We start from the raw sequence: 27276 nt of genomic DNA on the forward strand, positions 1-27276 counted from the left end.
CTTCATCTACAGCTGTTCTGTTTTCAAGAGGTTTTTTTGAACAGCAACAGTTCCACAGTCATTCAGTGTGTATTTGTTATTTAACTAACAGTTCTGTATCTTGTAAAGTGAAATACTGAACTTTTTTCTTATGTGCAATGGTATTCACAGAGATTTTCCTTCCTGGTAGTTAGGGTAAAAAACCTGATTTCTAACCCTTCTAATGCAAGTTATCCAAGTCTTTGTCACCTATGTAAATTGGAGCAGTTCAAGTGAGTAAGGACAACAGATTAGGACTGCCTTGAATCTTTGTTTAGAACTATGTATGTATGTGAATGCATCACACATGACACATTTCTTCAGATTGTGTATTTTTCATTTTCCTTGTATTAGCAGATAAGCCTCTTTTAATTCCTTACCTGAATCTCTTAATTTTCCCAAATGATGTGGGTTTTTTTGTTGTACATCTCTTCAAACAAACACTGACAAAACAAACCCATTTTGTAAGCTCATACACAAAGTACTAATTAAACAAGCTGTTTCTTCCCTTGATTTTACTTTTGTGTTAAGTGTATTGACAGGTCTGACATTCAGAATCCATGCATTTTGAATCCACTGAGAGAGCCATTTGCAAAGAAGGAATGCGGAATACTCTTTAGTGAAGCATTTGAAGCTTGCCATCCAGTGGTGAGTTGTAGTCGCATGTAAAGAGATGTTAAAGTCATTGTCTTACTGCAGAGGAACTGCTCTTCAGCTCAAATCACTTTACATCTTCTCCTTATTTGCCATACCAGAGTCTTTTACATTACTACAGAAATAAAGAACATGAAATCTGAGCAATCCCTGTTTAACCCTGTAATGGGAATGTTTAATTAGATCTGTCACAAGGACTACCTACAATTAGCTGACTTTGCCTCTATTTTATTATTTCTTATGTTTTATGTATATCTAACTTTATTAATGTTTAAGATACATTTTCTTGTGGTCAGTTGAGTTTCTCTTATTAAATAAGATTCTAAGTAGCTTATTATGGTTTAAATATTATGCAACCATGAGAAAACATCTCACATAAGCATCTGAGGTGTGTTTTGTGTTCTAATAATGTATTTCTCTTGTATATAATGCAGATATTTAAATTAAAGCCCTTAACGCTTAAAAGTCTTATGATAAAATTTTGAAGTAATCACAGGTTTGTGTGGAGATGATTGTTGCCTGTGTCTACGTGAATATTTTCTTATATTTCTAGATTGATGTCACTTGGTTTTACTCGAACTGCTTGGCAGATACATGTGGCTGTAACCAAGGAGGAGACTGTGAATGTTTCTGTACAAGTGTATCAGCATATGCTCATCAGTGCTGCCAGCACGGAGTTTCTGTAGACTGGAGGACTCCTAGAGTGTGTCGTAAGTTTACTTAACTAGCACAGCCACTGCTTGCTGTTGTATTTATGAGATTTAGACCTGAGAAATCAAACACTGAATTGCCTGGGGGTGTGAATTGCTAAGCCACAGTATCAGAATTGATATGAGAATGAGCTGCTTGGGGGATAGGAAAACAAGTGAGTGCCTCTTACTGGTCTCCATGTTCGTTTTTTGTTTAGCTAGATTGCATGCTTCTTTCATATTGCTGGTAGGCACTTAATTTTTCTTCCTTGTCCCATGATGTGAAAGAAAAAGTCATGGAAAATCCGTATATTTATGGATATGGTATGCAGGACATCCCTCAAACCAAAGTTAGGCAATTAGCAGCTTGTGTAACTTATCTTCAGTAGAACTGTATTTATTAAGCAGGTCTCGAAAACATAGGTGTGACTCAGTGCTGCCCCTGGAGCACGTGTGGAAGATAAGTCTTTTAAATGAAGACAAGATTTTACACTGGACTTTGTTAGTCTGTTAGTATCCCCATTCAACAATGATGAGAGGTAAAACATTATCTGAGGCCTTTTTCTATGGCACCTGGGTTACATGCTTGGCAGGAGAGAGTGACTACCTGGAAATTGTATTGGAAGAGAGCAAGAAAGGAAAAAACAGAAGAAAAAAATCACTTTTCTAATTTTGTAGTGTCTCAAAGAGAGCATGCAGTTTGATCAAGGTTACAGACGAAATTTGTTATAAAGCAAGAGGTTTATATTCTGTTTTGTTTTGTAGAAATGGTGCATGTGTTTTTAATGAGAATGGAAAGACAGCAAAGCTTAGCCTTAAACACTAGAGGTCGCAAAAAGACAACATATAGGAATGTGTATTTCTTGCTGGGAAACAATATTTAAATCAGTATGATTTAAGCATTCTATTAAGGTAGTAAAAAAATTTGGCAATAAGTGTTACAATAAATTGTCATGTGTGAACTAACTTGACCAAGCAGTTGGCTTAGACCTTAACTAGCAAACGGTAGTGGCAAAGCTGTTAAATGCAGAATGCCCACAGTTTCTTTTTCCTTTCTTTCTATTTTTCAGCTTATGATTGTGAATATTTCAACAAAGGTAAGTCCTAAAGGACCTGGTAAAATTTCAGTATAATATTTGGCTTCCTTACACCAAAGTTATCTTTATATTTCTTGTTGCGTTTTGTATAAGAATGCCGTGTTGATGAAAATAATTGCAAATGATGAATTTTTTACATGTGATGTTTTACAGGTTCATTTTTTTCCTAATAGCTTGTAATTTCATGATCCTTTTAATATTGTGTCTTTCCCAAAAGTCTGATTAACTCAGTTGCTTTGCATTTATAGGTAATGGTTAAATAATTAAATCACTGTGTAATTTATATAATGTTCCATTCAAGTGGCAGTGTGCTTAAAGGCTTACTGCAGTCCAGAGTTGATAACCATTCGTTCTGTCAAACCACTCAGCTCCTGTGCAGCCTCCAGATGGAGCTACTTACAAAGATAATTCAGCTTTCTGTGATATGGAATAACTATCTATTTAGGTATGTCTGACCTGGCTTTACATTTTTGAGCAACAAGTTTTGTTGCTTACTAGAATTGATCTCAGAGGGAGGTGCGAAATTTGTGTAAGCTGCTTGAATAAAACATCAGTTGCTAATTTGTGCTGGGTGCTGCACTACTGCAGATGTGCTGGAATCTCTATACAGACTGTTTCAAAGTTATATGGAGAACGTCTGCATCGTTAGACATGGCAAAAAATCTAAGCACTGCAAGCCAACCTGATGTGACGAGCAAACAGGATTCCTGCTGTTTATTCTGTAATTACTTTTTGTCAAGCTCATCGAGCAATCTGCATATTTAGATGGTCCATGATGTTTTGATCTTCTGCTAGACTTCATACTGCAACAACTTAGCCCGAGAAAGATCCTGGGGAGGAATTGTCTTAAGCAGCAGCTGCCCCCACTTCCCTTCCTCTTCATCTAGTGAGGATGTATCAAGATGTAGCCCAATTTGTAGTATGAATGTGACTTAAGCAACATGTCAGCTTCAAATTATATGGCTAAATAAATAACCTTTTCTGATACACAGATGGCTGAAAAGATTTGAAATTGAAATTGATAGTATAGAGAGTGTAGTGGAATTTAAGTTGAATCACATTTAAGCCCTTAAAGTGTAGTTAAGTGAGTTGACTGCAGTTCTGAATTTTTGTACTGTTTTGTTTTATATGTGCAATCTGAGACTAAGTGATCTTCTTGCAGTTATAACAGATTGGAAGCGCAGCGCCCCTAACACCTGTGCTGTAGTGTGTGCTAGTGGTGAAAAGAACTTGGATGGTAACAGATATAAAGTGTGGTATTAGTTTTCTTACTGAATTTTTATTGGCAAAAACTTGTTGATATACTGAAATGCTGTACATGTGATAAGCTTGCAATAAACATAGTTACCATATACCACTTCCTGCTGTTTGCTTATCCAGCTCATCAGTACTCCTCATAAGATGTTCCAGAGTGGCCAATGAGGGGACAGAAAGCTATTTCTGTGCTAAATATTTTCTTTTCTACCCGAGTAACTGAAGATTCATCTAACTTTGAAGTAGATAAGAACAAGGGAGAGAAGCTGATGACAATTCCCTAGAATTTAAGATAGGTAGTTTTGAGTGTGAATACTTCCCAAATGTGTAGTTTTGTTTGTCATTAACAAATGGCACCTGGAGTTTTCAGCTCTAGTTTCTCTCTATATCATAATATTTAGGACTCAAGCACTCGTGACACTTGACATGAAAGGTAATTCTGACAACTTTTTCTCAACAGCTCTGGGAAAGGGCCCATACAAACTTCTCAGCTACGTCAATGGAGAATTTGTAATGGCAGCAAAACTGGTGAATGGTTTTGTTTTCGCAGTGAGAGAAGATGATATTGTTCCCGGACATGTAGTGAGCTTTATGCTTACTTCAGGACTTTATAAACCCAAAGCACATGGTAAAGTGATTGTAATGTAGAGGCTTAAGCCAAAGCATGTTCTATCCTTTAATACTTGCTTATATCTAAGTGTAGATCTGGGTTAAAAAAATTCTTTTCTCTTTATCTAACTCTGCACCTAAATGTCTGCTAAAATTTCTACTTGACTAATTTTAATTACATGATTTCAGCTTTATGAACAGATACTTTTATTTGATAAACAATCATCCCTCCCTAATTACAACTTTAACAAGCTTCACAGTCAGTATTGTAGCCAGTGCCTCAGGTGTGTATTGCCCCCTCCACTCTTCCTCTGGGAGAAGAGGAAGGGGCGATACAAGAAAAGTCCTCTTATTCACTTGGTCACCATCACATATTTTCTACTGTCATGTACAGAGATGGCCATTGGCTCTAACCTGAGCTAAAGGTACTGTGCTATGAATTTGTCTACTTCACATCCTGAATTAGGTTTCTCAGTGAATGAATCTTGTTTATTCAGAAGATGGAATAAATCTTGCACACCTTCAGACAAGTATAAAGGGCTTACAAGAATTTATTCAGCACTTTGTGACAATGATTAAATGCTGTAGTAGCCTGCATACCCAATTTCACTGCCCCCAGAGCGCTCAAGCCTCAATAAAATTTTACTACAGATCAGGAATTTGGACAGCCTGAGTGTAGTTGTCACTTGTATAATCAGAAAAAATGGATGTAGGTCAGTTGAAAAAGCAGGCATTTGATTAACTGTTGTCTGTAGAACACACAGGAGCTCGTGTAATAGAGTATCCAGGGCCAGACTGCTTTTATTAGTCATAGTTTTGAGACACTTGTACTCTTGTATTTGTTTTAGGCTTGGAAAGTGAAGGTCACTCCTAGTGTTCTATTTGTATAAAATCTCTCTCTCAAAATAGAACTTAACAAGTGGATTTTGTGTCTTATAATACAAATTAGGAGAATGGAATTTCATTTTTTGGACATAGAGGAGTTTGTAAAATCAATGCAGTAATTGTCATATTTTTCATACTTATTTATATTATCTGTGTTCTTGGTTGTTCACCTCCCCCAAATTGGATGTATTTCATCTGTTTAAGACAAATCACCGGTAGTAGAAAGTTTTGGGTCTATAAATTATGGTGATTGTCTCATTACTTTCCAATCACTAGCAGACATCTATTAAAAAAGATAGTCTTGTTTTTTCAAGTAAGTCATAGTTTTTATACTCAGAAAACAATCAACTCTTCCAGAACTGTTATAGGAGAATATAAAGTATCTGTTTAATAGAGATCATTTATTTTCTGAGCTCTTTTAAAAATTTTCTAAGAAATGCTATCTAGGTCTGGTGAGTTAGTTGATTTTACACTAGTTTAATGGCTGCTTTCCACAGAAGAGCAGAATTTACAGCAAAACAGAATGAAGTAATTCTGTGAGTAACAGATGCCTGTAACAGGCTCAAAATCTGCCACTCTGCAATTGATTGTACAAGGGCTTGCTTGAAATCAACAGTACTGCTTTAAGGGTAAGGTATGGTGTGGGTACATTTGTCAGAAGACAGACTTTGCTGTTAATGTTGTTAGGGGGAAGGCTGGAGAGCTGGCTGCTTAGAGATGCAACACAAAGCTGCAAGCTGAATGCGAAATAGCATTTTTGAATTTATTTTTAATGCAAGGCTGAGCTCTTGAGCTGTATGCTTCTGATTGCAAACGTTACAAAAAGATTATTTTGTTATCTGTAGTGAATTTAGAAAAATAAACATTCATTAATCTAGGATTCTGTAATATATATATATATAGAATATTTCCTTAAATTCTGTTTTACTGATAAGGTCAATGCTGTTTACATTGCTCATGCTACTGATAGCAATAATGTTACATTTGAATGAGTTTAGTTTATTAAAGAACATAAATGAGTCCTCTGTTTTTCAGATTCCAACTTGGTTTCATTTGAAGCAGCTGAGAGACCTAATTATTTTCTTCAGTTGTCCTCAAGTAATACCCTTGTTCTTTCTAAATGGGAAAAAAGTGAAGAATTTCACAACAAATCAACATTTGTTATCCACAAGAATACATGGCTTTCAGGATATAGTTCCTTTGAGTCATTTGCAAAACCAGGATACTTCATCCACATTTCAATGTCTTCAGTTAAGCTTCTGAAGTACCATCATTCAGAGGAGTTCAGACTGTCAGTACTTCTGAAACTTGTGGGTAGGTAATCAAATTTATATTTGATTAACAGCAGTTTGCTTCCTATGGAAATACAGGCCAAATACTATTGGCATTTTTAAGAGGTGATGAACTTTTCCCTGACATAACTGGGAGCTGTTGTTAATCTCTTTGTGACACTCTTCCTGAAAAATCATCTTTGAGCTCTGTAGAAGAACGTGATTGTTTTCTTGTCATGAGCCATTAAATATCCTCATGACTACACTGTATTTGCCAATGGTTTGGGGTATTAACAGAGGAGTACAATGTTTCTGGGCCATACTTACTTTGTGATGAAATGCTTAAGGAACAGGAAATTCATTCAAATAATTTCATTAGAAAAAATAGAAAAGAAAAGGAATACTTCTCTCAAAGATAAGGTCTGTGCATGATGTTTTTTTCCTTCTTTCCCTCTGACTGTCACTGAAAGAGTTTTCAGTACAATGAGTTCTCCTTGCAAACTCTGTGGCCTTCTTACTAGAGATCATGCCATCCAGTGCAAAAGACAGCCTGAAGACTGCATTCCTCAAATCTTGCATTTCCCCTGAAAAGCAACTTTAGCTTTATCTATGTTCCCATTCTCAAAAGCTCTGCCTTTTCAGCTATTAACTGCTAGCATTTCAAGTGCAGTGGAAATAGAGGCCTCTTCTTGGGGATGTAGTTGTCTGTTTCGCTGAAGTTAATTAGACTGCTGCATATTCAGGAGCTGTAATGGAGATTGCTGTGAGACTGCTTTGGTTTCTGCCTTCTGGAGAGATTCCCATTCCTATAACAGTAATCACATTCCACTGAGTGTAAAGATCAGAAATGTAGACAGCGTTCTTAGGACTTTTTGTCAAAGCTGGATGCAGAAGTTGCTCCAATAAGAACCAGTGACCAACACCATACATTTAGGATTCCATAACTGATCAAACTTAGCTAGTTTTAGATTAGTAAGGAAAAACATACTCTTTCACTTTTAAACTTGAAAAGAGCCTTATCCTGAAGTGAAGATGGTGTTAAAGATCAGAGTGAGACGCAATAATTTATATTGTGCTGTAAAGCAAAAACACAGCATATTATTCATGAAACTATCACTTGCATTATTGCCAATTTGGGTTAATACATCAGATATTTCTAGTGAATCTATACGACTTTTTTTACAAACCTTGGTATCAACTACTACTTGCTGGCTCCCATGGCATTTATGTGGTATGTAAAGTTCCCAAATCATCGTAACTATTACTTTTATGTTCTAATGCTTTTTATTTTGTTGCAATTTTGAATTTAATGGTAATTAATTTGTTGGGATAGAAGAATTTTAAAGGTGTTCTTGGTAAAATGGTTTTCTTAAATGAGTTCTTCATTCTCTGAAATAAAAACTGTTTAAAAAAAAAAAAACAAAGAACAAAAGTGAAATATTTTAACAAATGAATCATTGCCTGGCTGTTTTATAGTGATCAGTTTGAATCTCTTGGCACAGGCAAATCTGAAGCAAGCACTGACTTCTGTGACAGAAGAGGCCAACTGTATGCCTCGTGGAGCTTCTTGTTATCAAAACATTGAATTAAAGTGTTAATGGTAGTATTGTGAATCTGCTGCTGTTTTGTGGTGCATTATGATGACAGCCTAATGCAGCTGTTGACTGGCACACTCCAACTTCTGAAAAAATGACAGATTTTGTCATTGCCAAATGCCTGTTGTCTCTTGACAAATGCTTGTAATTGCAGAGCTGTTGAGGCTTTTGAACAGCAGAGTTATGAGCTGAGCCTGTTACCAGGATGTTCGTGCAGCATTTAAAGCAAAGAACTTTTTTTGGATGTAACAAAAATATCTCCTTTCGTCTTTTATCTTTGAGACAGGAATGAAGAAGGTTAAAACGTGTTCCAATTCTCAGTGGTCATCCATTAACACAGAGTGGTATATCTTTTCAAGTGTGAAGTCTTTACCATTCAGTCATTATAGCAAAAAAATCCTATCTATGCCAGTGGAAAACTAAAACAATTCACCTCAGCATGTGGGATCAGATCAAATGATCGAGGCATTTCATTAATCACCACATCCGAGGGCTTGGGTTTCAGAATTTTATAAGCAGAGAAACACAGGGCTCGAATCTTTCTCCAGTGTACGTTCACAAGGCCCAGCCTGCTGATGTAGGGTAATTACATGGTCTAAAAATACAGCAGCATTTGTTTTAGTTAATGGAAAAGTTACACCGGCTCCAGAGTGCGAGGCAAAAGCATATTGGGTTTCCTGCTGACTATTGTAAATGCTTTGCATATTAGATCAGAAACCCTTGAACCAGGAACAGCTATTCCTCTGGAATCAGAGGATAAATATCAGGAGCAGAATAATAGGCCCAGTAAATCCCCTTGGCCAGAAAGTTCCTCATGAGACTTCTTCATGCTCTGTGACGCACGTTCAAAAGGAGGAATTTTAAATGACCCTATCATCACAGCAATAGATACATGGTCATTGAAAGTCAGCTGACGAGTCACTTTTTTCAGTTTCATAGCAGTAAATATTGTCACATTCAGATACCTTGACTATGAATTACGCAGATAGGATGGGCTAAACTGGAAAGTGCTTTCCAGATATAGTCACTGCAGTTTGTAAATTCAGTTGTTTTAATTATGATCAGATTTCTTTGCCCTCCTTCCCACAAACATTTGAGAGTCTGAGTTGATAATGGAATTTGACTATCTAGAGTGTGCATTCACAAGAAAATATTTATCTTCAGAAGAAAATAGACTTAATATTCTATGCAGGTTTTTTTTTTTTTACAACCAATGGATTATTACTCATTAAGCTGAAAGAATACACTTAGTCTTACCTTAGTCTTCTAGAGACAAATGTTGTGCGAGAGCTGTCATTAATTCATCATTAGAAATCATTAGTTAGGGAAAGTCAGGAGGAAGAAGGAAACTGGTTTTTTTTATGCATATACCTGTAGTTTCCTTATCTTTTTTTAATCATATTCTCAAGCTAGTTGATTTTTATCATTCACAGAGTGATAATAACATACTTCACATTCCAATATGGCTGTGGGTTAATATTATAAGAATGTGTCTTGTTTTATATAAATTCTGTGGCAAAGCTTTTGTGAAGAGTGTTGCTAGCTATGTGCTTTAGAGACTAGGTGGCTGTAAATGAAAACCTGTCAGAATTTTCAGCAAACATTAAAATCTCAAGAAGTAGGTGGGCATATGCACACTGCACATAAGTATCTATCAGTATTTGTGCTTCACACAGGACATTTTGCATCTTTGTAGTATTTGTACCTTAACTGAAATATTCAGAAATTGTGCAAAACTGGAAATGAAAATATATACTTTAACAAAAGCCTCTTCCATCTTAAGTCAGGTTTCATACATAATGTAGTTGACTGGCTAAACATCAACTTAGTTTCAACATTTCCACCAATATAATTCTTCTTTTAACCTATCCTGTTTTAATTACAATGCATTGCTTTGAAGTTTAGTTCAAGCTCTAATGCTTTGCCAGTCCCAAAGATTATGGCCTGGACTTGATACTGGATAATTCTGAGCAACTCTTGTTGTACCTGCAAATTCCACTATGACCATTAACACACCTTCTGTGTAGCTCTTGGAACTGAACTGATGTTCCCTGGAATTATAAAATCTTTCTTACTTATACTGCAAATACAAGCATTTGACCTTCTGGCTTCTGAGTGAGTAAATAGGAGGAGATTAGATAATTACGTTAACAGGATTATATCAATCTAACAGTATAATAAACTAAAGCTTAAGTATTTGAGGGGTAGGCAGTTATATTCCATTTTCAATTATGTTTACGCTAGGCACAGAGTTTTTTTTTTCTGTGATATTTCCTTACATTTCTCATTGCAGAAACTTGAAAGTCATGAGCAGAGTTTGTTGGTAGTTTGTGTGTGTTAAGTGGCTAGATAGGATTTCATGTTTCTAAACTTGTAGCAGAAGAGATTGGCAATCTGAGTTACTAAGCAGAGTTTTGCTGCTGTTATAAATAGAGGTAACTCTGAATCAGATTTTCTTCCTTCCAAATTATTTGAAGTCTGAGGAAAAAAAAAAAACCAACAAAGTGTCAGATGAGAATGAAAGTTTAAGTATTTTTTTTTCATGTTTTAAAAAAAGCTTTATTCTGAATACAGTCTTCTATAGTTCAGTTTTTAGGTTCTTCCCCCTTCCTCTCCCCCTCACCCCTTTTAAAGTAAATTGGAATTTTTTGAGTATAGCAGAAGTTGCAAATATATCAAAATTCTGATAGCGGCATATGTTGTCCTTGTGGTAGATGTCAATATAAAAAAAAGGCAGGATGGACTTGTAAACTAGTAGGAATTGTCAAAACACACAAATTGTGGCCAGGGTTTTTGTAATCAACATCACTAGCAGACTCTGATGTTATGAAAAATAATATTCTTTATCAGATCCAGGAATCAGAGAATGGCTTGGGTTGCAAGGCACCTCAAGGATCATCAAGCTCCAACATCCTGCTGCATGCAGGGCTGCCAACCTCCCCATTTAATACCAGACCAGGCTGCCCAGGGCCCCATCCAGCCTGGCCTTGAACACCTCCAGGGACGGGGCATCCACAACCTCTCAGGGCAGCTGTTCCAGCACTTCACCACTCTCTTGGTAAAGAATTTTCCCCGATATCCAATCTAAGTCTTCCCTTCCTCACCTTAAAACCATTTCCCCTTGTTCTGCAGTTATCTACCCTTTCACACAGTTGATTCCCCTCCTGTTTGTAGGCTCCCTTTAGGTACTGAAAGGCTGCAATGAGGTCACCCCGCAGCCTTCTTTTCTCCAGGCTGAACAAGCTCAGCTCCCTCAGCCTGTCTTCATAGGGGAGGTGCTCCAGTCTCTGATCATCTTTGTGGCCCTTCTCTGGACCCTCTCCAACAGCTCCATATAGTAGTTGTTGTTTTTATTACCACAGACCTAAATTTGAAAGCCAGTAGGAATGAAGATCCTGAATGCTTCTCTGATGCTCAAGGAAGCGAGAAAATTATGTATAGGTTTGGGAAGTATTTTTTTAATGTATTGTCTTTGGCAAAGTGTATACTATACTGTTATGAAAGCTTTCTACAATACCATCACACATTTATATGTTTAGCTCCTATTAGACAAAATAAATGAGGACGTATTTAGTGGAATGTTTCCCATCCAAGATATACTTTACCATTTTATTAAGGATTTGCTGTCACCAAATAGAAGACAGTGCTGGTAGACTTCACTGGGATGCACGTGGTTACTTCTAAATGACATGACAAATACTTTTGAGGAGCATATACCTGATATAAGAGCCATGACTCTGTATCATTCTTTTGTTGGGAGTGAACTGTACGCAGAATACGAAGCTCCTATAACTGTTTGCTGGTGGGGGAATTTAAGTAGTATAAAAGTGGGAAGCATGTGTTGGAGATGGCTGATTAACTTCCTCGGTAGCATAAGGCCTTCATGCTATTACACTGGTGAAATCCACAGTTTTACTGGTGAAATTTTCTGTAATTGGATTAGCAGTACTCTAGGTCTCACTGGCATGAAAGTTGATGTCTAAAATCAAAAGAGAGAGAAAAGGTGTATTTCCTTCAGTTTAGGAAGTGAGAGGAAGATTTAAATGGCTTTAGAGCATGTTTTTTGTCATTTTTCTTTTTCTTTTCTCCTTTGAAGACAGTTTCTATGAAAAGGGTCCTGATTTCATCTGTTGTCTCTTATGTTCTGCAGATGCAGGGGCAAAATTTGCAGAAAAGCATGATTTTGTTAGTTCTTTGCAGAAAGTGGTATTCATGAGCAACAAATTACGTGCAGGTTCTCACCATTCCCTCCCAAGTCATGCAGCACCTGCAAACTCCATGAACTTAATCTGCAGGAGTACTTGAGGCAAACGTGGCTATCACTTTGAGTCTAAGCTCATGTGAAAAATAGGAAAAAGTATGTCAGTTCCACACTTAACAGTGTTAATTCAAGATCACTCTTCTAAACTCAGAAACTGACATTCCTCGTGAGGTTTGTGTATGTTCTCTACAAAGCTTGTGCATTTGTTGTTTGGAACTTCTTTTACTGTTAGTGGTGAGGTTTATGGCACGAGTTAGAAGTTATGGATCTGTGTACTTACCTTTGGGTAATCTGAATGAGATCTCCTAGGTTGCACTAGAATATTCTGTGATTGCTGGTCCACATTAGGGTGATGATAACCTGCTCCAGTAAATCTTGGGTATGTTGTCTTTTTGTCACACATCCTCTTCATGTGTCATTAAACCTTTTCACTTCGACCTGCCTTTTTATGCAAAGCTCCAGGCATCTGTCAGCAAAATGTACAGAAATAATTCCCTTCCTCCATTAAATGTTATTTAAGTTGGCTTCACTAGAAGGGGTTAGATTAGTTCAGTGAAGCGTATTTAGTTTTATATAGGGATGTAATTATGTATAAATGCATTTGTTACTGTCTTTGAAGTCATGTTTTTGAAAATGGTGACAGTTTAAGTCCTTGGACAGAACACCACTGAAAGGATAACACTAGATGGCAACATGCACATTCTTTGACTATAAGAAGGGTGTAGGCAGCTGAGTTTGAGTTATAGTTTGTTTTGAAGAGAATTATTTTTACTAAGAAGAAAGATGTTTATGATTAATAATGGCAGAGAACTAACTATCCATGAGTGCAGATGTCTGAAATTTGCAGGGAAAAGCAATTTCTTAGGATCTTCAGGGAAGGATGAATGCCTTCAGGAAGATGTAAAAGAGCTAGCCACAAGACTTGAGAGCAAAAAAGACAAGACAGAAGTGGAAATTCTTTGTAAGCAGTAATCATTTCTTTCTGATCATTAACATAAATATTGTTCAGTTGCAGTTAGACTTCACAGACTCTTAACCACATAGGTCTAAAATCAGTCTTAATACTCTGTTATATATCATGGTAGTGGTCTTCTCTGTATAGACATAAGGAAACTGTCACTGTCTTGCCTTGGCTGCTACGGGAGGGAGCTGTAGTGAGTTGTAGTTCAGGTACCAATATCCAGATGGATTGCTTATGTCACATAGACTTGAAAGAGCCTCTTGGCTGTGCACATAGCACTGACATGGGAGCCATTCTGCACACAAATGGGACAGGATTGTAGTGAAAAAGAAAACATAATGCATTTGAACATGTGAGTGTTATCCATATGATTACTGAGAATTTGCTTCTCTGAAGCTTTATATTCAATCTAAGCTGAGTCTGTTTATTTTTCTTCTTTACATTCATTCTGAATAAACTAATAAGCATTAGAACTGTAGCTGATCTTTACTTCCATTTATTTCCACTTTGAAGTTTAATTCTTCCTCTATCTGAATTAGCACTTTGAGTTTCAGTTATCTGGGCTTGAAGTATTTCAGTAAACACTATCTATGTGCTTTAGATATTCTGAAGGGAAGTTGGGTAGGTATGTGTGATTTTTGGGTGGGGGGTTGGTTTTTTTTTTTCATTTGTCATAGTGTTTGACTCTTTTTGAAGTATTCAGTTTGGAGAAATGTTTTTATTTGTTCAATTCTATGTATGTGATCATGTCTGAGTTGCTTTGGCATGTTAGGAGCGGTTAGGCATTTCAAGAAAACGATTTAAACCTCAAGTCATTTTGAGTCTGAAATTCTATCTTATACTGCTTCTGAAAAGATGAACTGTTAAGAGATGTGGTAGTAAAGAGCCTAAATTGACCTCAGATCAGATTGTTTTGATTTTTAAAATGCAGTTGCATTACAAGTTATGTACCTTCTATCACCTGATTTTACACAGCAGGCAAACCACTTTTGTGATGCACAGTGTTAGTGCATTGGTGTGGCGCTGGTGCTTTTAATTTTGATTATAATAGCAGTAACTGTTCAGAATCTGTATCTTTTTCATCTTGTTTGAATAACCCAAAATACAGATTCATTGTTGACATGGTTTTTAAAACATAAGAAAGCAGCGCGCTGACTTACCTGGCTTTATTTTCAAGTGATTGTAATATACAGTAAGCATGAGAAATTCAGTGGCAGGTTTTATCTATGCTAAGAGCAAAACAGGTTGCAGAGTACTCTGTACTGTGTGTAAAAGTAAACTTTCATTTTAAAAAGAGCTTCGCAGTTTGAAAAATGCTACTATTAATTTTGTTTGTAAAGAATGCTGGTAGAAATAGTGAGTGTTCTAGAGCTGCAGTGAACTTGAGCTATCTTTCTTAGTGAGATGTGTGTATGTTTTTAGAAATAAATGAGATTAACAGATTTTGGTTGTCTTTCAGATGTAAAATTTCTATCACGTTCTGCATGTGAATGGCATTATGATGCCTGTGCAAGCCCATGTTTCAAAACCTGCAGGGATCCTTTGGGAAAAAACTGTCAGACAGTACCAAAGTAAGTTTTTGTAAATGTAAAACTTTATAATTTGCATAATAATAGGCATACAAGTAACCAAAGGTAGGATCAGTACAGAAGGACAGCGTTAATTTGGAAGATGAGTAAAGGATGAAAGAATTGAAACTGCTGTAGCAGCTACATGTAAGTGAAGTTTCTAGATGCCACCAGTAATAAGTATTGTCAGAGTCTGTAACAACAAGTATTTGTAACTTTGAAACTGGAGAGAGTGAGAGTGCACTGATAAATCAAGTTATGTTTGTTTCAGATAGTTGTGTCCTTATGCTTTTGTTGGGGTAGAATCACAGAATGGTTTGGATTGGAAGGGACTATGAAGATAATCTACCTTCAACTTCCCTACCATAGAAAGGGATACTTCCAACTAAATCAGGTTGCCTAAAGCGCCCCACTCACTGGCCTTGAACACTTCAAGGAATGGAAAATCCACAGCTATTCTGGGCAACCTGTTCAATTTTCTCACCATGCTCAACTATAGAGTTGCAACAGCCACATCTCTTTGCCTTTTCCCTTTATGTACTCTGTGCACTGTGCTTCTCAGCAGGATTGAAACTTGCACTAAGTCTTGTAAAAGTGACATTTGGACTTTGGTTTGCAAAAAAGGTTTGGCATTTTTTAAGTAAGTGTTTACAATGTGAACTTTCATTTCACAAGCTAATTGCAATGTTCCTGCTTTAGCTTTGGTCTGTGAGAATGTATGCCATATCAGTGACATTTTGAAGGAGAATACTGAGGTGATGAGAGCAAGGATGTCTGTTAAAAAAGATACTATAAATAGTGTTTGCCTGAAATTTAATTACTTGATCAAGAAGATACTGTTCACCTAAATGATATTGTTTTTCTTTTAGAGTGGAAGGCTGCATCCCTGCATGTCCTCTCAATATGTTGTTGGATGAAGTCACTCAAAGATGCGTGTATTTTGAAGACTGTATGTTTGAAAAATTGTGTATATATGCATGATATATTTAGCTTATTAATGTCTGAGGTGATATCTTAGTCAAGCTTTTAAATAATGGTGCTTAAATTGGTATAACTCTGACCTCAGTTATGCAAATCTTAAGATTCACTGAACGTGCAGTTTAATTAAAATAGTTTAACTCTTTGCAAATCTAACATTTTACAATATGAAATATTTTTCATAAAACATTTCAGTAACATGAAAAGTGAAGCAACTTATTGAAATTTACTTTTGAGTTTGGCTCTGAATTTTCAAAGAATCATCAAGGTTTGAGAACAAGATCATTGAGTCTAACCATCCCCCTATCACCAGCAGTTCTCTCTAAACCACATCCCTCAACATGGTGTCTAAACATGGACACCTCTGGGGTCAGTGACTCCACCACATCTCTGGGCAGCCCATTCCAGCACCTGACCACTCTTTGAGAAAAGCAGTATTTACTAATGTCCAGACTGATTCTCCCTTGGCACAACTTGAGGCCATTCCCTCTAGTCCTTCTCTAGTTACCACTAGAGAAGAGGCTGACCCTCAGCTCACTACAACCTCCCTTCAGGTAGCAATAAGGTCTCCCCTGAGCCTCTTCTTCTTCCAGACTAAACAATCCCAGCTTCCTCAGCTGCCTCCCTTGTAAGACCTGTGCCCCAGACCCTTCACCAGCTTCACTGCCGTTCTCTGGACATGCTCCAGGGCCTCAATGTCTTTCTTGTAGTGAGGGGCACGCAAAACTGAACACAGTACTCAAGGTGTGGCCTGACCAGATCTGAGTACAGAGGGACAGTTACTTCCCTGCTCCTGCTAGCAACACTATTTCTGATACAAGCTAGGATGCCTTTTGGCCTTTTTGGCCACCTGAGTGCTCTGCTGGATCATGCTCAGCTGAGCATCAACCAATTTTACAAGCTTAAAGGTAGTTGAAAAAATCAGAGCTATATAAATTGTTATATAATCTTTCTAGCTTCACTAGCTTTGTCTGTAATTTAGCTGCTAATGTCAGACTACCATTTATTTGTCTGATTCCAGGCATTGAACCTGCAGATGGTACTTCACCTTTGCCTGCCAGCATTCAAACACCAGCAGTTTCCCACTTAACATTTAGTACAACTTTGGCAGCCATCAGTGAAGTAACTTCATTTCCCTTACGTGCAACAACGGACATGAAAACAACACTTGCTTCAAAGTTGAAACTCCCTGCAACTACAGAGAAAACTAAATTTTCAGCTGTAACATCTAATACAACACTTCTAGCCATAACTTTGTCATATCTTTCTTCACAGCCAAGAGAAATGACATCAGCTGAGAGGAGAACTACAACACTGCCTGAGATAGCAAAATCTAATGTAAGCTTGTCTTCTCTTGCTGATGTTTCTCTGTTGTTTCCATCTCCTGTCACTTCAGAAACCTCCACAAAAATACAAATGATCAGTAGTGGTTCCACTAAGCTTCTGAGGGCTACAGAGCCTCTGATAGTAACTGCTTCACATACAGCGTCTAGAAGCCCAGAATTAGAAGGCCAACCAGTTTCTACTTTTATTTTTACTGGGACACCCATTACATTTAAAACAACGGAACTGCCAGTCAAAACTAAAATGATGGAAATATCAGAAATAGCCACAATAGCACTTCCTACAAAGGAAGCACAAGTAAAACCAGAAGGACTTGCAACGTTTACACCCTCTTCATTTGAATCAAGAACAGAAAAAACTACTGTGTATCAGCCCAAGGATTTCACCTTATCACCTTTGGGTGTACGTTCATATACATCATCAACAAACGTAACATCAACTTCAGAAATGACAAAAACAAGCATAGGCCAGTCTTCTACCACAGTACCTAATGTTACGGTAACATCATCATCTCCTGTGATCACTACTTTGTTTTTGCTAAAACCAGTATCTTCAGAAATGACAAAAACAGCAGTTGTTTTAACTGAACAAAGCACTAAGACTGTACTTTCACCAGCATCCACACTGCCTTCATCACTAGGTAAGGCAATTACAGAACTTCCTCTTGAAAAGGTTCACCATCTGACAGATGCTGTGGGGGTACCTTTCTCTACAACTCTAGGTCCAAAGATGACAACTCTGCAAACAACTTTGTTACCTTTTACAACTGAAGAAAAAGAAACTCCTGAAGTAACACCTCACGTGCAGCATACATCTAGCTCCCATTTCCTTCCATATTCACTGCATCCTAGTTCTACAGTTGGAAAACCCATCAGTCTTTCTACAGGAAGGCCTTCAGAGTCAGTTCCTACTCCTGCTACTCCAGCTTTGACTGAATTAAAAAAAACATTTAAAACTGTGTCAACTACAGCACATCCATCATACACAGTTCTAAATTCAACAGAGTTCTTGACTACATTGTACACTAAATACCCTGTTTTGCCTCAGACTACCACAATGCCACCTTTGTTTGTTAAGGTAACTTCTGAAATAACATCACCTTTTGAATCAGAAACAAAATCAACTGGAAAAGCATTTACCGATTACGAGTCACCTCTGGTTTTAAGTACAGGGAAGAGAAGCACTTCAGTGTATTCAGGTAGCATTGCCACATCAGCAATGAAAACCTTTATCTCATCAAAAGAAACTGCTACACTTCCTTCCATATCTACAAAAAGAGAGTCAGCTCAAACAATGTCCTTCACTGGATCTCCACATATTCTCCTTAGTGCATCTGAAACCACATTGTTACCAGCACAGCCTGATGAATCAAAAGAGGAAAGAACTACTAGCATCTCCACGACAAAGACATCTGTTTTTCCTTCTTCACCATCAAGCTCTCTAATCTCTTTAAATATTTCTCTTCCTTCACTGTCCATATACGGAAAAGAAGCATCAGTGACACCTCTGAGTCCTGTGCATACATCCCATGCTGTACTTCCAGTAACGAAGTCTTTTCACACTTTCTCTACCTCTCAGCATCTGGAAGACCAATCAGTTTCTTCAACTTCTTTAACACAATCGATACTGAAAGTAACAACCACACCAAAATATCCAGTAGTAGAAACTAAAGTAGTTCCTACAGCATCACAGTCTACAGTTGAAAGTATAACAATTATGGTAAAACCTGCCACTGCTGCAGCTCAGACATCTCTTATTCCATCTACAGGAGATAAAGTTCCAGTACAGACCACAAAGGCTATGACTGTATCACATCTTCCTCCTACAATGGTAATGGAACTTGCTCATCAGACATCTAAGCCTTCCTTGACAAGCAAAAGCAGTATCTCAACTTACCAGCATCCTGAAGAAACTTTAACAAAATCCACTGATCAGCCACGAATTCTATTAAGCACAACTGAAGCTACAGTAGAATCAACTCTCTCATCCTCTTTAACTACTTCACTACCTAAAGGTATTCATTCAAATGTATTATCTATCTCATTGGACCCTACACGAGTTATTTTACCAACTGAAAAAGAGTTAATTTTAAGTGATTCAGTTACGCAGCCATATGTACCAAGAACTACTGTTTTCCAGTCTACATTCCCAGCTAGAAAAACAGCTGACGTTATATTTGGAACCAGTATTCTCCCTTCCTCACCAGAATTACTTGCAACTTCCTCTTCTTCAGTGACCATCGAAAAAGATGCCTTTCCTTTTATTTCCACAGATACTGGTCTAAAATCCACATGGCAGGCCCCAGTTACTGAATCACTTGTTTCAAGTCAAACTCCTAAAACAACTACAACTTCATCTGTTTTATTACCTGAAACAACAGAAATTCCCATAGTGATGGAAAGTGAGCCATCCATAGGTGCCTTTTTAACACGTGTAATTTCAACAGCATCCACGTCAGTGGTTAAAACTACTACAGAGAAAACTGTTGTGTTGCCAAAGCAAGACATACTTTCAACCACTGCCTACAGTTCCACTTTTCTAGCAACTACAGTGCTTCCAGCTACTGCCCATTCATCACACGTATCTTCAGGCTCAACAATAAGAGGTACGGGGCAAAGCATTACTGTTCCATCAGCAACATCTGACAAAACAGAAACTCTAACAAAATCCACCACAACCTTGGTGAAACCCACCTATTTTTCTGTTTCTTCAAAATCAAAAGAACTTATGTTCCCTGATACGGAAAAATCAGAAGAGCTGGATGTCCAACCTGTCCACGCTCAAGGTGTTGCCATTACCTCAGAAATACCTCAGAAATTTTATTCTCCATATTTCACAACCACAACTGCAGCTCCTTCTAATGTAAGCATACTGATACCATTCACCATACATTCATCCTCTGAAACAAAACCTTTTTCTTCTGTAGCTGCTGCATCATTGGCCACTCAAACTTCCAAGCATGGAATAACATCTGAAGTACAAACACCTTCAGAGAGTTTGCTCTTAACAGTACCTGACTACTTAAATGATACAACAGCTCCATCAGTTTCCTCCTTTGCCTATTTATCTACCAAACCACTTTATGGGTTGCCTACAACAATTGCTGATGGATTGGCAACAGCTGAAGCCATGCCAGGAGTCACACAGCCAGCTTCAGTTTTCCCTACAGAAACAGCAGCTCTCCAAACCTGTACAGTAAGTAACGTCATAACGTTATTGCATTTGGTTTTGAATAAATCCAGGTTACTTTTATATGCTGATAAAACCATCATGTGTGAGGCATACTTTGATCCTCATGATTTAAATGTCTGCATTAAGTAGGGCTATTTGTTATTTTTACAGTTATATCTGTAAGTCTGAACAACTTCAGTTGTGCATGATGATTTTCATGAGGGTTATATTTCACTGTGATTTGGACCTTGGTTTTCTGAGTGTGACTGTTGCAGGAATGTTTGGGATTGTTTTGGTAAAATGCAGTGCTTCATGTAGTTCATGTACTTTGTATATCATGTAGCCTTCCTGCCCACACATCCATGTTAGTTTCTTCTCAAATTCTTTTAATTAAAAGTAAACAAACAAAAAAATGTTCTGCGCTTTACAGCAGGACCGAATTTTAAACTATCCTCAGAAGGGTCAGATTTTCAATGATGCTCTTTGCTTAAATCTTCCACTATTGTTGTCATGAGGATTTATAAATATTTGGTGCCTGAAGAATGTGAGCCTCTTTTATGAGCAAATACTATGCATTATTGTGATATTGCTTGTGTCTTTTAAATATGTCTTAGCCACTCACAGAGAATGAGTGCATAAAATACATTTGCTTGGATGGACAACTGATTCAAGTTAATAAGTCACAAAACTGCCCATACAATGCAACTCAACCTAGCTGTGGAATTTTAGGATATGCTGCTCGAGTAAATGGGGACAAATGCTGCCCAAAGTGGGAATGTGCATGTAAGTTTTAATTATTTGGTTCTTTTGAAGTGAATTTGAGTAACAATTTAATACATATCTAAGAAGGCAATGCTCCTATAACCATGGTGAAGAAAAGAAAGATCTATATTGTACAGATTGTTGCTTAATTAAATTTATAATTCTAGTTCTGCATCTAGTTAAGTGAAATGAAAATGTTCCTTTACTGTAGGATAAATATCTTAACTAACTTCTGGTAACATCAGGAGACTTGTCTAGGTGTGACTTAGACCTGTCTTCTGTTTTGTCAGATGAGATACAGTGGATATAGGCAGTGGATTTTGTGGGATACCTTGTATCTACTTCAGTCTGAGAAGTTAATTGTTAACAATTCATGGACTCTAGCAGCATAGCTGTGCTATAGTCACTCCTACCAATTATGTAGAACTAGGCACAATGAATCCTAACCTCAAAGAAAATTGAATTTAGTCCATAATGGCAAAATAGTCGTGCAGAGATAAGCAATGTAAATTTCCATTTATGAACTCCAGTCTCTGAAACAGAGCAGTATGACTGTAAAGAAGAGAACTTGAAACAAGATCTCCCTCCTTATGAATGAGACTGGAGAGAAGCTAAAGATCTGGCATGGTTCACTGTCATCTGTGTTTTTGCTGGTTTAGGGTTGTGAAAATTATAAATTTATGCTGCTAAAAATTGTATGAATAGCAGAGTGCTGTGGATTGTGCCATTGGACTATGTAGAATTTGACTATGCTGTCCATTTACAGGGATGCAATAGTAATAAAATACATCTGAAAATGTGCTAAATATCTGAAACTGTACAGCAAAGAAGTTGGTCTTAGTTAGCTTATTGCTATATCTTCATATCTTTGTATTTGGTTACATTTACAGAAACTATAAAATAAGTGAGCAAATACAATTTTTTTTTTTCCTTAGGTCGTTGCACAATTTTTTCTGATCTGAGTGTTGTAACATATGATGGAAATCGTTTGGCTTTATTCAAAGAAGCATCATACATTGTTAGTCAAACTCAAGATGAAACTATAACCATCCATGTCCTTGACTGTAGAATGGTAATTATAATTTATCAACTAACGAAGGATGTTGAGTGTTGCTAATAAGATGCATCTTGGGAATGAGTTACACATATATTCCTCTAAAGTGCATCCTTGTCAATAAAACTACTAGTATGTAATTGTAGTAAATTATTCACTCCTTTGCAATGTCTTTGAATTATACTTGCAATTTTCAGCATTTAAGAGTTGGGTAGAGTTCCTTCGGAAGCAGCAGAAAGGTAGGAGGCAGATCCATGTTATCTTATATGTAGAATAGACAGTGTTGTGAGAGGGTAAGTGGATGATGTTTATTAGTCACTTTTGTGAGTACTGTCATGTAAAAAGTATTGATGTAGAGTTCTATTTTTTTGTGTATCTAGGTTTACTCAATTTTACTGCACTAAAGAGGCTATACACAGAACTAAAAAGAACTTTCCAAAGCAGCATTCACTCTCTTTACATTTCATCAGGCTATACCTTGCAGAGTGAGGATTCACACACCTGAATTCCCTATATTAATTCAGCTCTAAATTGGTTTCAAGACCAGTACAGTATTTAAATGCACCACTTTTCCGTATTTTCATATGGAAAATTTACTGGAATGACCAATCTTGAGAGCCCTAAAAGTATGTAGTATTGTTAGACTAAATTAGACTACCTTGCACATTACAAGTTTCAGACAAACACAAGTATTTGCTATTTCAGAGAGGAAAGAGAGAAACCCTATGGGATGCAATTACAGAGTATCCTATCCTAATGGATAGTATAGAGGTTGGCTGTATGTTGTGAAGAGTTAATTGCTCATGAGCATTTACAAAATTCTTTTAACCCCAGTTTCTTCTATGAAAGCTGGGCAATTCTGATGTCCATATAGATGTTCATCTCAAGAGTTGGTCATGAATAGTACTTTATGAAAGTTAATTTCAGAAGCCCAGTATGATTGAAAGGAGAAAGCAGATCTGCTTCTGACTTTCAGAATTTTTGTTCTCCTCTGTATTAAATACTATTTAATCCTTTGGAACCTTGAATCTCTACATGTGCATGTATTTCTGATTCATTTCTTCTTTAAGATTTGTTTATCATATAAATTCACCAGTCCTTGTCCCATTTCTGCTCACCTTGGCTATGTAGTTCTTATTTTTCAGTGTCCAAACAGATATTCTCCTGTATCTTTTCTTTTCCAGAATGAAAGAAATAAGGGGTGATACAACACAGTTCGTGAATGCAATAATACTACGTTTGTAATATTTTGCAAGAATGCTATCTATTAACCTCATAGACTGGACTTGAAAGTACAGTAATCAGCAACTTTCCTCTCTTCAAAATATGTGCAAACAATCCTCAATGTCCCAGTACCTAAAAATATTAGACAGCTAATGTATACGTTTTTATACATTATAACTATGGGTAATAAATTTTTGCTTTCTCCACAGAATAATTCAAATTCCACTTCCTTGTGCCTGGCAATGTTGAATTTAACCTATGTATCAAACCAAATTATTATCAATCGTTTAAGTAGAAAAGTGAGTATTTTGAGGCTTTTTTTTCCTCTGCAATTTAGATAGCATCTTACTTCTGTAATCATTAGCTGCCTTTTCATGTGCATACTGAAGATCAGAGTAGGGCATGACAGGAATGGTATTTCATTGTTACCACTTTGGAGTTTAGTAAACTACTGATAAATTCAGAGTCAAATTATGATAAAAGGACAGTTAATGAGGTAAGTCACAAAGCAAGGCATTTAAAATGACCACTGGTCCCTTTAATGCCTTGATAACTTTGTGGAGATGAGCCTGAGTTCTTTTGAAATTAGTTATGAGTTAGATTCCTACGCTGTTGAAAATCCAGCCAATAGTAGTTCTTCTGCAGCATTCGGTGCCTGACATTTAAAATCTTCTCCGTGTGTGTTTTAGATAACAGTAAATTCAAGATTTGCTTGGCCTACTGTTAGAAAATATGGATACAAAGTAGAGGATTCAGGCTTCATGTATGCAGTTGAGACCCCAACAAAAATCAAAATTCAGTGGTTTCACTACACAGGTGTGATGATTATAGAGTTTAATACTACCAGAGAACCAAAAGCTTTGGGACTATGTGGTAAGTATTGAGAACTGCAAAATTAAAGACATTGAGATGCTTTTCTAGGAAGGCACATTTTCCTAACTGTATCTTTTGCTGGATATTGCTTAAAAGAGTTATTGTAGATTATTGCAAATTTTTTAGGTACTATTAACATGAAATGATTCATAATTTCGGTAGTTGTTGACATAAAGCTCAATACCTGTCAGTGTAATCACTTTTTAATGACAGTTCTGCTTTTAACTGTAGCCCGTATGAATCACAAGCATGGTTGCTGTAACCAAACCCAAATAAGTCAAGCATAAATCTATAATGTCAAATAGGGTCATTTAAAGATTTAGTGTTTGCTATCCATCTGATAGGAAGTGATATGTGCTATTTTCAGTATCTAAAGGTCAGAATTCACAGGAACTGTTAACTTGAGATAATCTATTTTAGTTTATCTGTTAGAAGAAATGTTTTAAAGGGAATTTTTTGTAATTGTAATGGGTTAAATAACCCTAATGCTGCACTGTCTCAAGTCTGCTGAATCACCTCGTGTAGTTACTTTCTCTTTAAAGACCATGAACTTGAATAATTTAACAGAGCAGTAGCTTTTGTAAGCATGTTTTTCTGTTGTTCTCAATCTTAAGTGTGACACCTGAATCTGTAAATTTATCTGCTGTAATTTGTAGCTGGAAAACAAGGTTACAGAGTTCATAATTACAGTGGAAATCTTGCCAGTTTCAGAAAGGGCAAATGCCTGTAGCTCAATATCAAATACCAGTGATAGCTTGGTTGAGTTCCAAGTGCTGCAGACAGTAATGTGCTCCTTGTAAAGGAAGAGAGCTTAAATTTATTGCCATTTTGAAATTGGATTATTATCTGTAATTGCTTCCGTCTTTTTTAACATCATTCTTATTCTATGTGGCTGTTATTGTAATTAGATCAAACAGAGACAAGAATGTGAAGGTAGTATTTTTCAGTACGTCTGATTCAAACGATTCTTCAAAGTCTGTTTTGCCTTTACGTACTTGATTACTGTAATGGGGAGAATCAGAAACACTACAGTCCTGGTATATGCGGCCTATTAACAAGATGGCAGCATACCTCTCTGGCTTCTTTGGAGAATATGCTGTGTTTTTCTAGTATTCATCTCTAATTAGGGTTCTCCACATAAATCTGTGCAGTGCTGTCCACTGGGACTCACCAGAACCTGCTTTAAATGAGGTGGTTGCTCTGCACCTCTTCAGGGTAAATTAATCTATCTGAAGCTCCTGTGCTTGCTGTGCTACTCTGCTTCTTGTATTTGAGTTTTCTCAGAATGTCTTTAAGCTGCAGTATTCACGTATCCCAATTTCTCAGCTTTGTAGAAATGAAGGCACCATTCCAGATTTGTAGCACCAAGTATCACTTGGAAGGGTCTTTTTCTGACAGCAGTGTATTTTATAGTGACTGGATCAGGCAAAGATGGCAATTGGTGAAGAGCTGATGTGGGAGATGGGGGTTGTCCCAAGGGAGCAAGGGATTTCTCTGTAGTAACACTGGTGGAACAGAGTGCAAGCATGTCAGTGATGTAGGTGCAGCCAGATCCAGCCAAGCCAAATGTGAAACTTTAGTTTTGCTGTGTTAAATCTTGTCAGTGTACAAGAAAGGTGGAAAAAGGTAAATCAGACATGGTAGCAGTCCCTTTAAGCCAAGTAATTCCTCTTTGTGCTGTATAGGCTCACAACTTCAAAACATTCAAGCAGAAACATTTTTGATTGATTAATATTTATAGCTTCAAAAGCTATTTTACTCTCAGAATGATTACTATTCTCCTTGATTGTCAGTGGCTTGCTCATAATGCAAAATGCTCAAACAGACCCATAATTATTGAACAGATATCCTTAGAATTGCCATGAAAGTCTATGGAAACATCAGAAGAATGCTTTCTAGAAGTCAATTACAAAATTATCAGCAATTGGGATGAGGAATAAAGAATGGGAGACAGATCTGTTGTTCGGTTTTTGTATAACTATTGGCTCTCAAAGATAAAGTATCAGTAAGATGCTCTTGTAATACTTGGATGTTCTGTGTTGACCAAATCGCTCTCTCTGTGTTAGGATTCTTCCTTCATTCCATAGTCTTTTGAAATTGCCAACTACCTTAATGTAAACAAAAACAAAATGTGATGCTGCCTTGTGTGAATCAAATACAGAAAAGATTGCTTTCTTCTTGCTGTGTGCTATTATAAATGTTAGCCTGGAAGTGACAAAAGTTACACTTCTAGGTTAGCTCTTATGCACAACGCTGCCCAGAAGCATAAGTAGAAGAGAGTATTAAATTTTTGAACTGCAGTTTCAGATAGGCAGCTTTTTCGTCAATCTTAATTGGAATTTAACAAGAATTGCCTTTTCTGATTACATTTTTCATTTGTCGCTATACGTGGTTGTGCTTTGTAACCTTCTTTTATCTTTTCATTTTTTTTTTAACATATATATTTTTTGTGCTCGTGCAACTGCGTGGTGAAGGTTGTGTGCCATTGCTGGGATCTCTGAACCTCTCTGGTGTGATAGATCTTGTTTCATGCATGTGCAATTCACAGGTGCATCTTCACTTTCACTTTGTGTCATTTGTGTGCAGTTTGTGTATTTTGATCCTACTAGACTTTCCACATCTGTTGTGTTTTATGAGACTGTACATTTTTTTGAAAGTTCCTTACTTACTGTAAGCTTCTTAAAGAAGTTCACTTTTTGAATGAGGTATTTCAAACGTACTTCAGAATAAACATGGGCGGCGTTAACCAGCTTTTTCTTCTGTTCATACATAGGTTTTTGTGATAGAAGCTTGGAAAATGACCTGATGCTACCCAACAGGACAGTGTTAAGCAAAAGTGATGCTTCATCAACATTTATAGACAGCTGGCAAGTGCCAGACACATTAAAGTATGTTGGAGAAGACAGGCATCAGGAAGCTAATTGTTCAGTCATGGACTGCTCAGAGTGCTTAAGACTGGTGTTGAACCAGACCTTCAGCAGCTGTCATCCTTATGTATGTTAACTATT

The 27276-nt window shown here is 36.9% G+C and overlaps 1 protein-coding gene across 6 annotated transcripts in view; it reads left to right on the forward strand.

The window, feature by feature from the left end:
- Positions 1-27276, forward strand: part of OTOG (otogelin) — a 93314-nt gene that overhangs the window by 45332 nt on the left and 20706 nt on the right. For 5 of the 6 annotated variants that reach the window (XM_048948410.1, XM_048948411.1, XM_048948414.1 and 2 more), the window contains 13 exons: positions 550-666; positions 1226-1382; positions 2432-2458; positions 4173-4340; positions 6242-6520; positions 14754-14865; positions 15732-15811; positions 16862-20379; positions 20970-21138; positions 22053-22189; positions 23605-23694; positions 24085-24268; positions 27042-27262. In XM_048948410.1, the coding sequence (XP_048804367.1) occupies positions 550-666; positions 1226-1382; positions 2432-2458; positions 4173-4340; positions 6242-6520; positions 14754-14865; positions 15732-15811; positions 16862-20379; positions 20970-21138; positions 22053-22189; positions 23605-23694; positions 24085-24268; positions 27042-27262 (5259 nt within the window). The remainder of the gene's footprint in view (positions 1-549; positions 667-1225; positions 1383-2431; positions 2459-4172; positions 4341-6241; positions 6521-14753; positions 14866-15731; positions 15812-16861; positions 20380-20969; positions 21139-22052; positions 22190-23604; positions 23695-24084; positions 24269-27041; positions 27263-27276) is intronic. The other variant, XM_048948415.1, reaches the window with a different exon arrangement.

The sequence above is a fragment of the Lagopus muta genome, chromosome 6 (genome assembly GCF_023343835.1).
Source record: "Lagopus muta isolate bLagMut1 chromosome 6, bLagMut1 primary, whole genome shotgun sequence".
Taxonomy (NCBI): Eukaryota; Metazoa; Chordata; class Aves; order Galliformes; family Phasianidae; genus Lagopus; species Lagopus muta.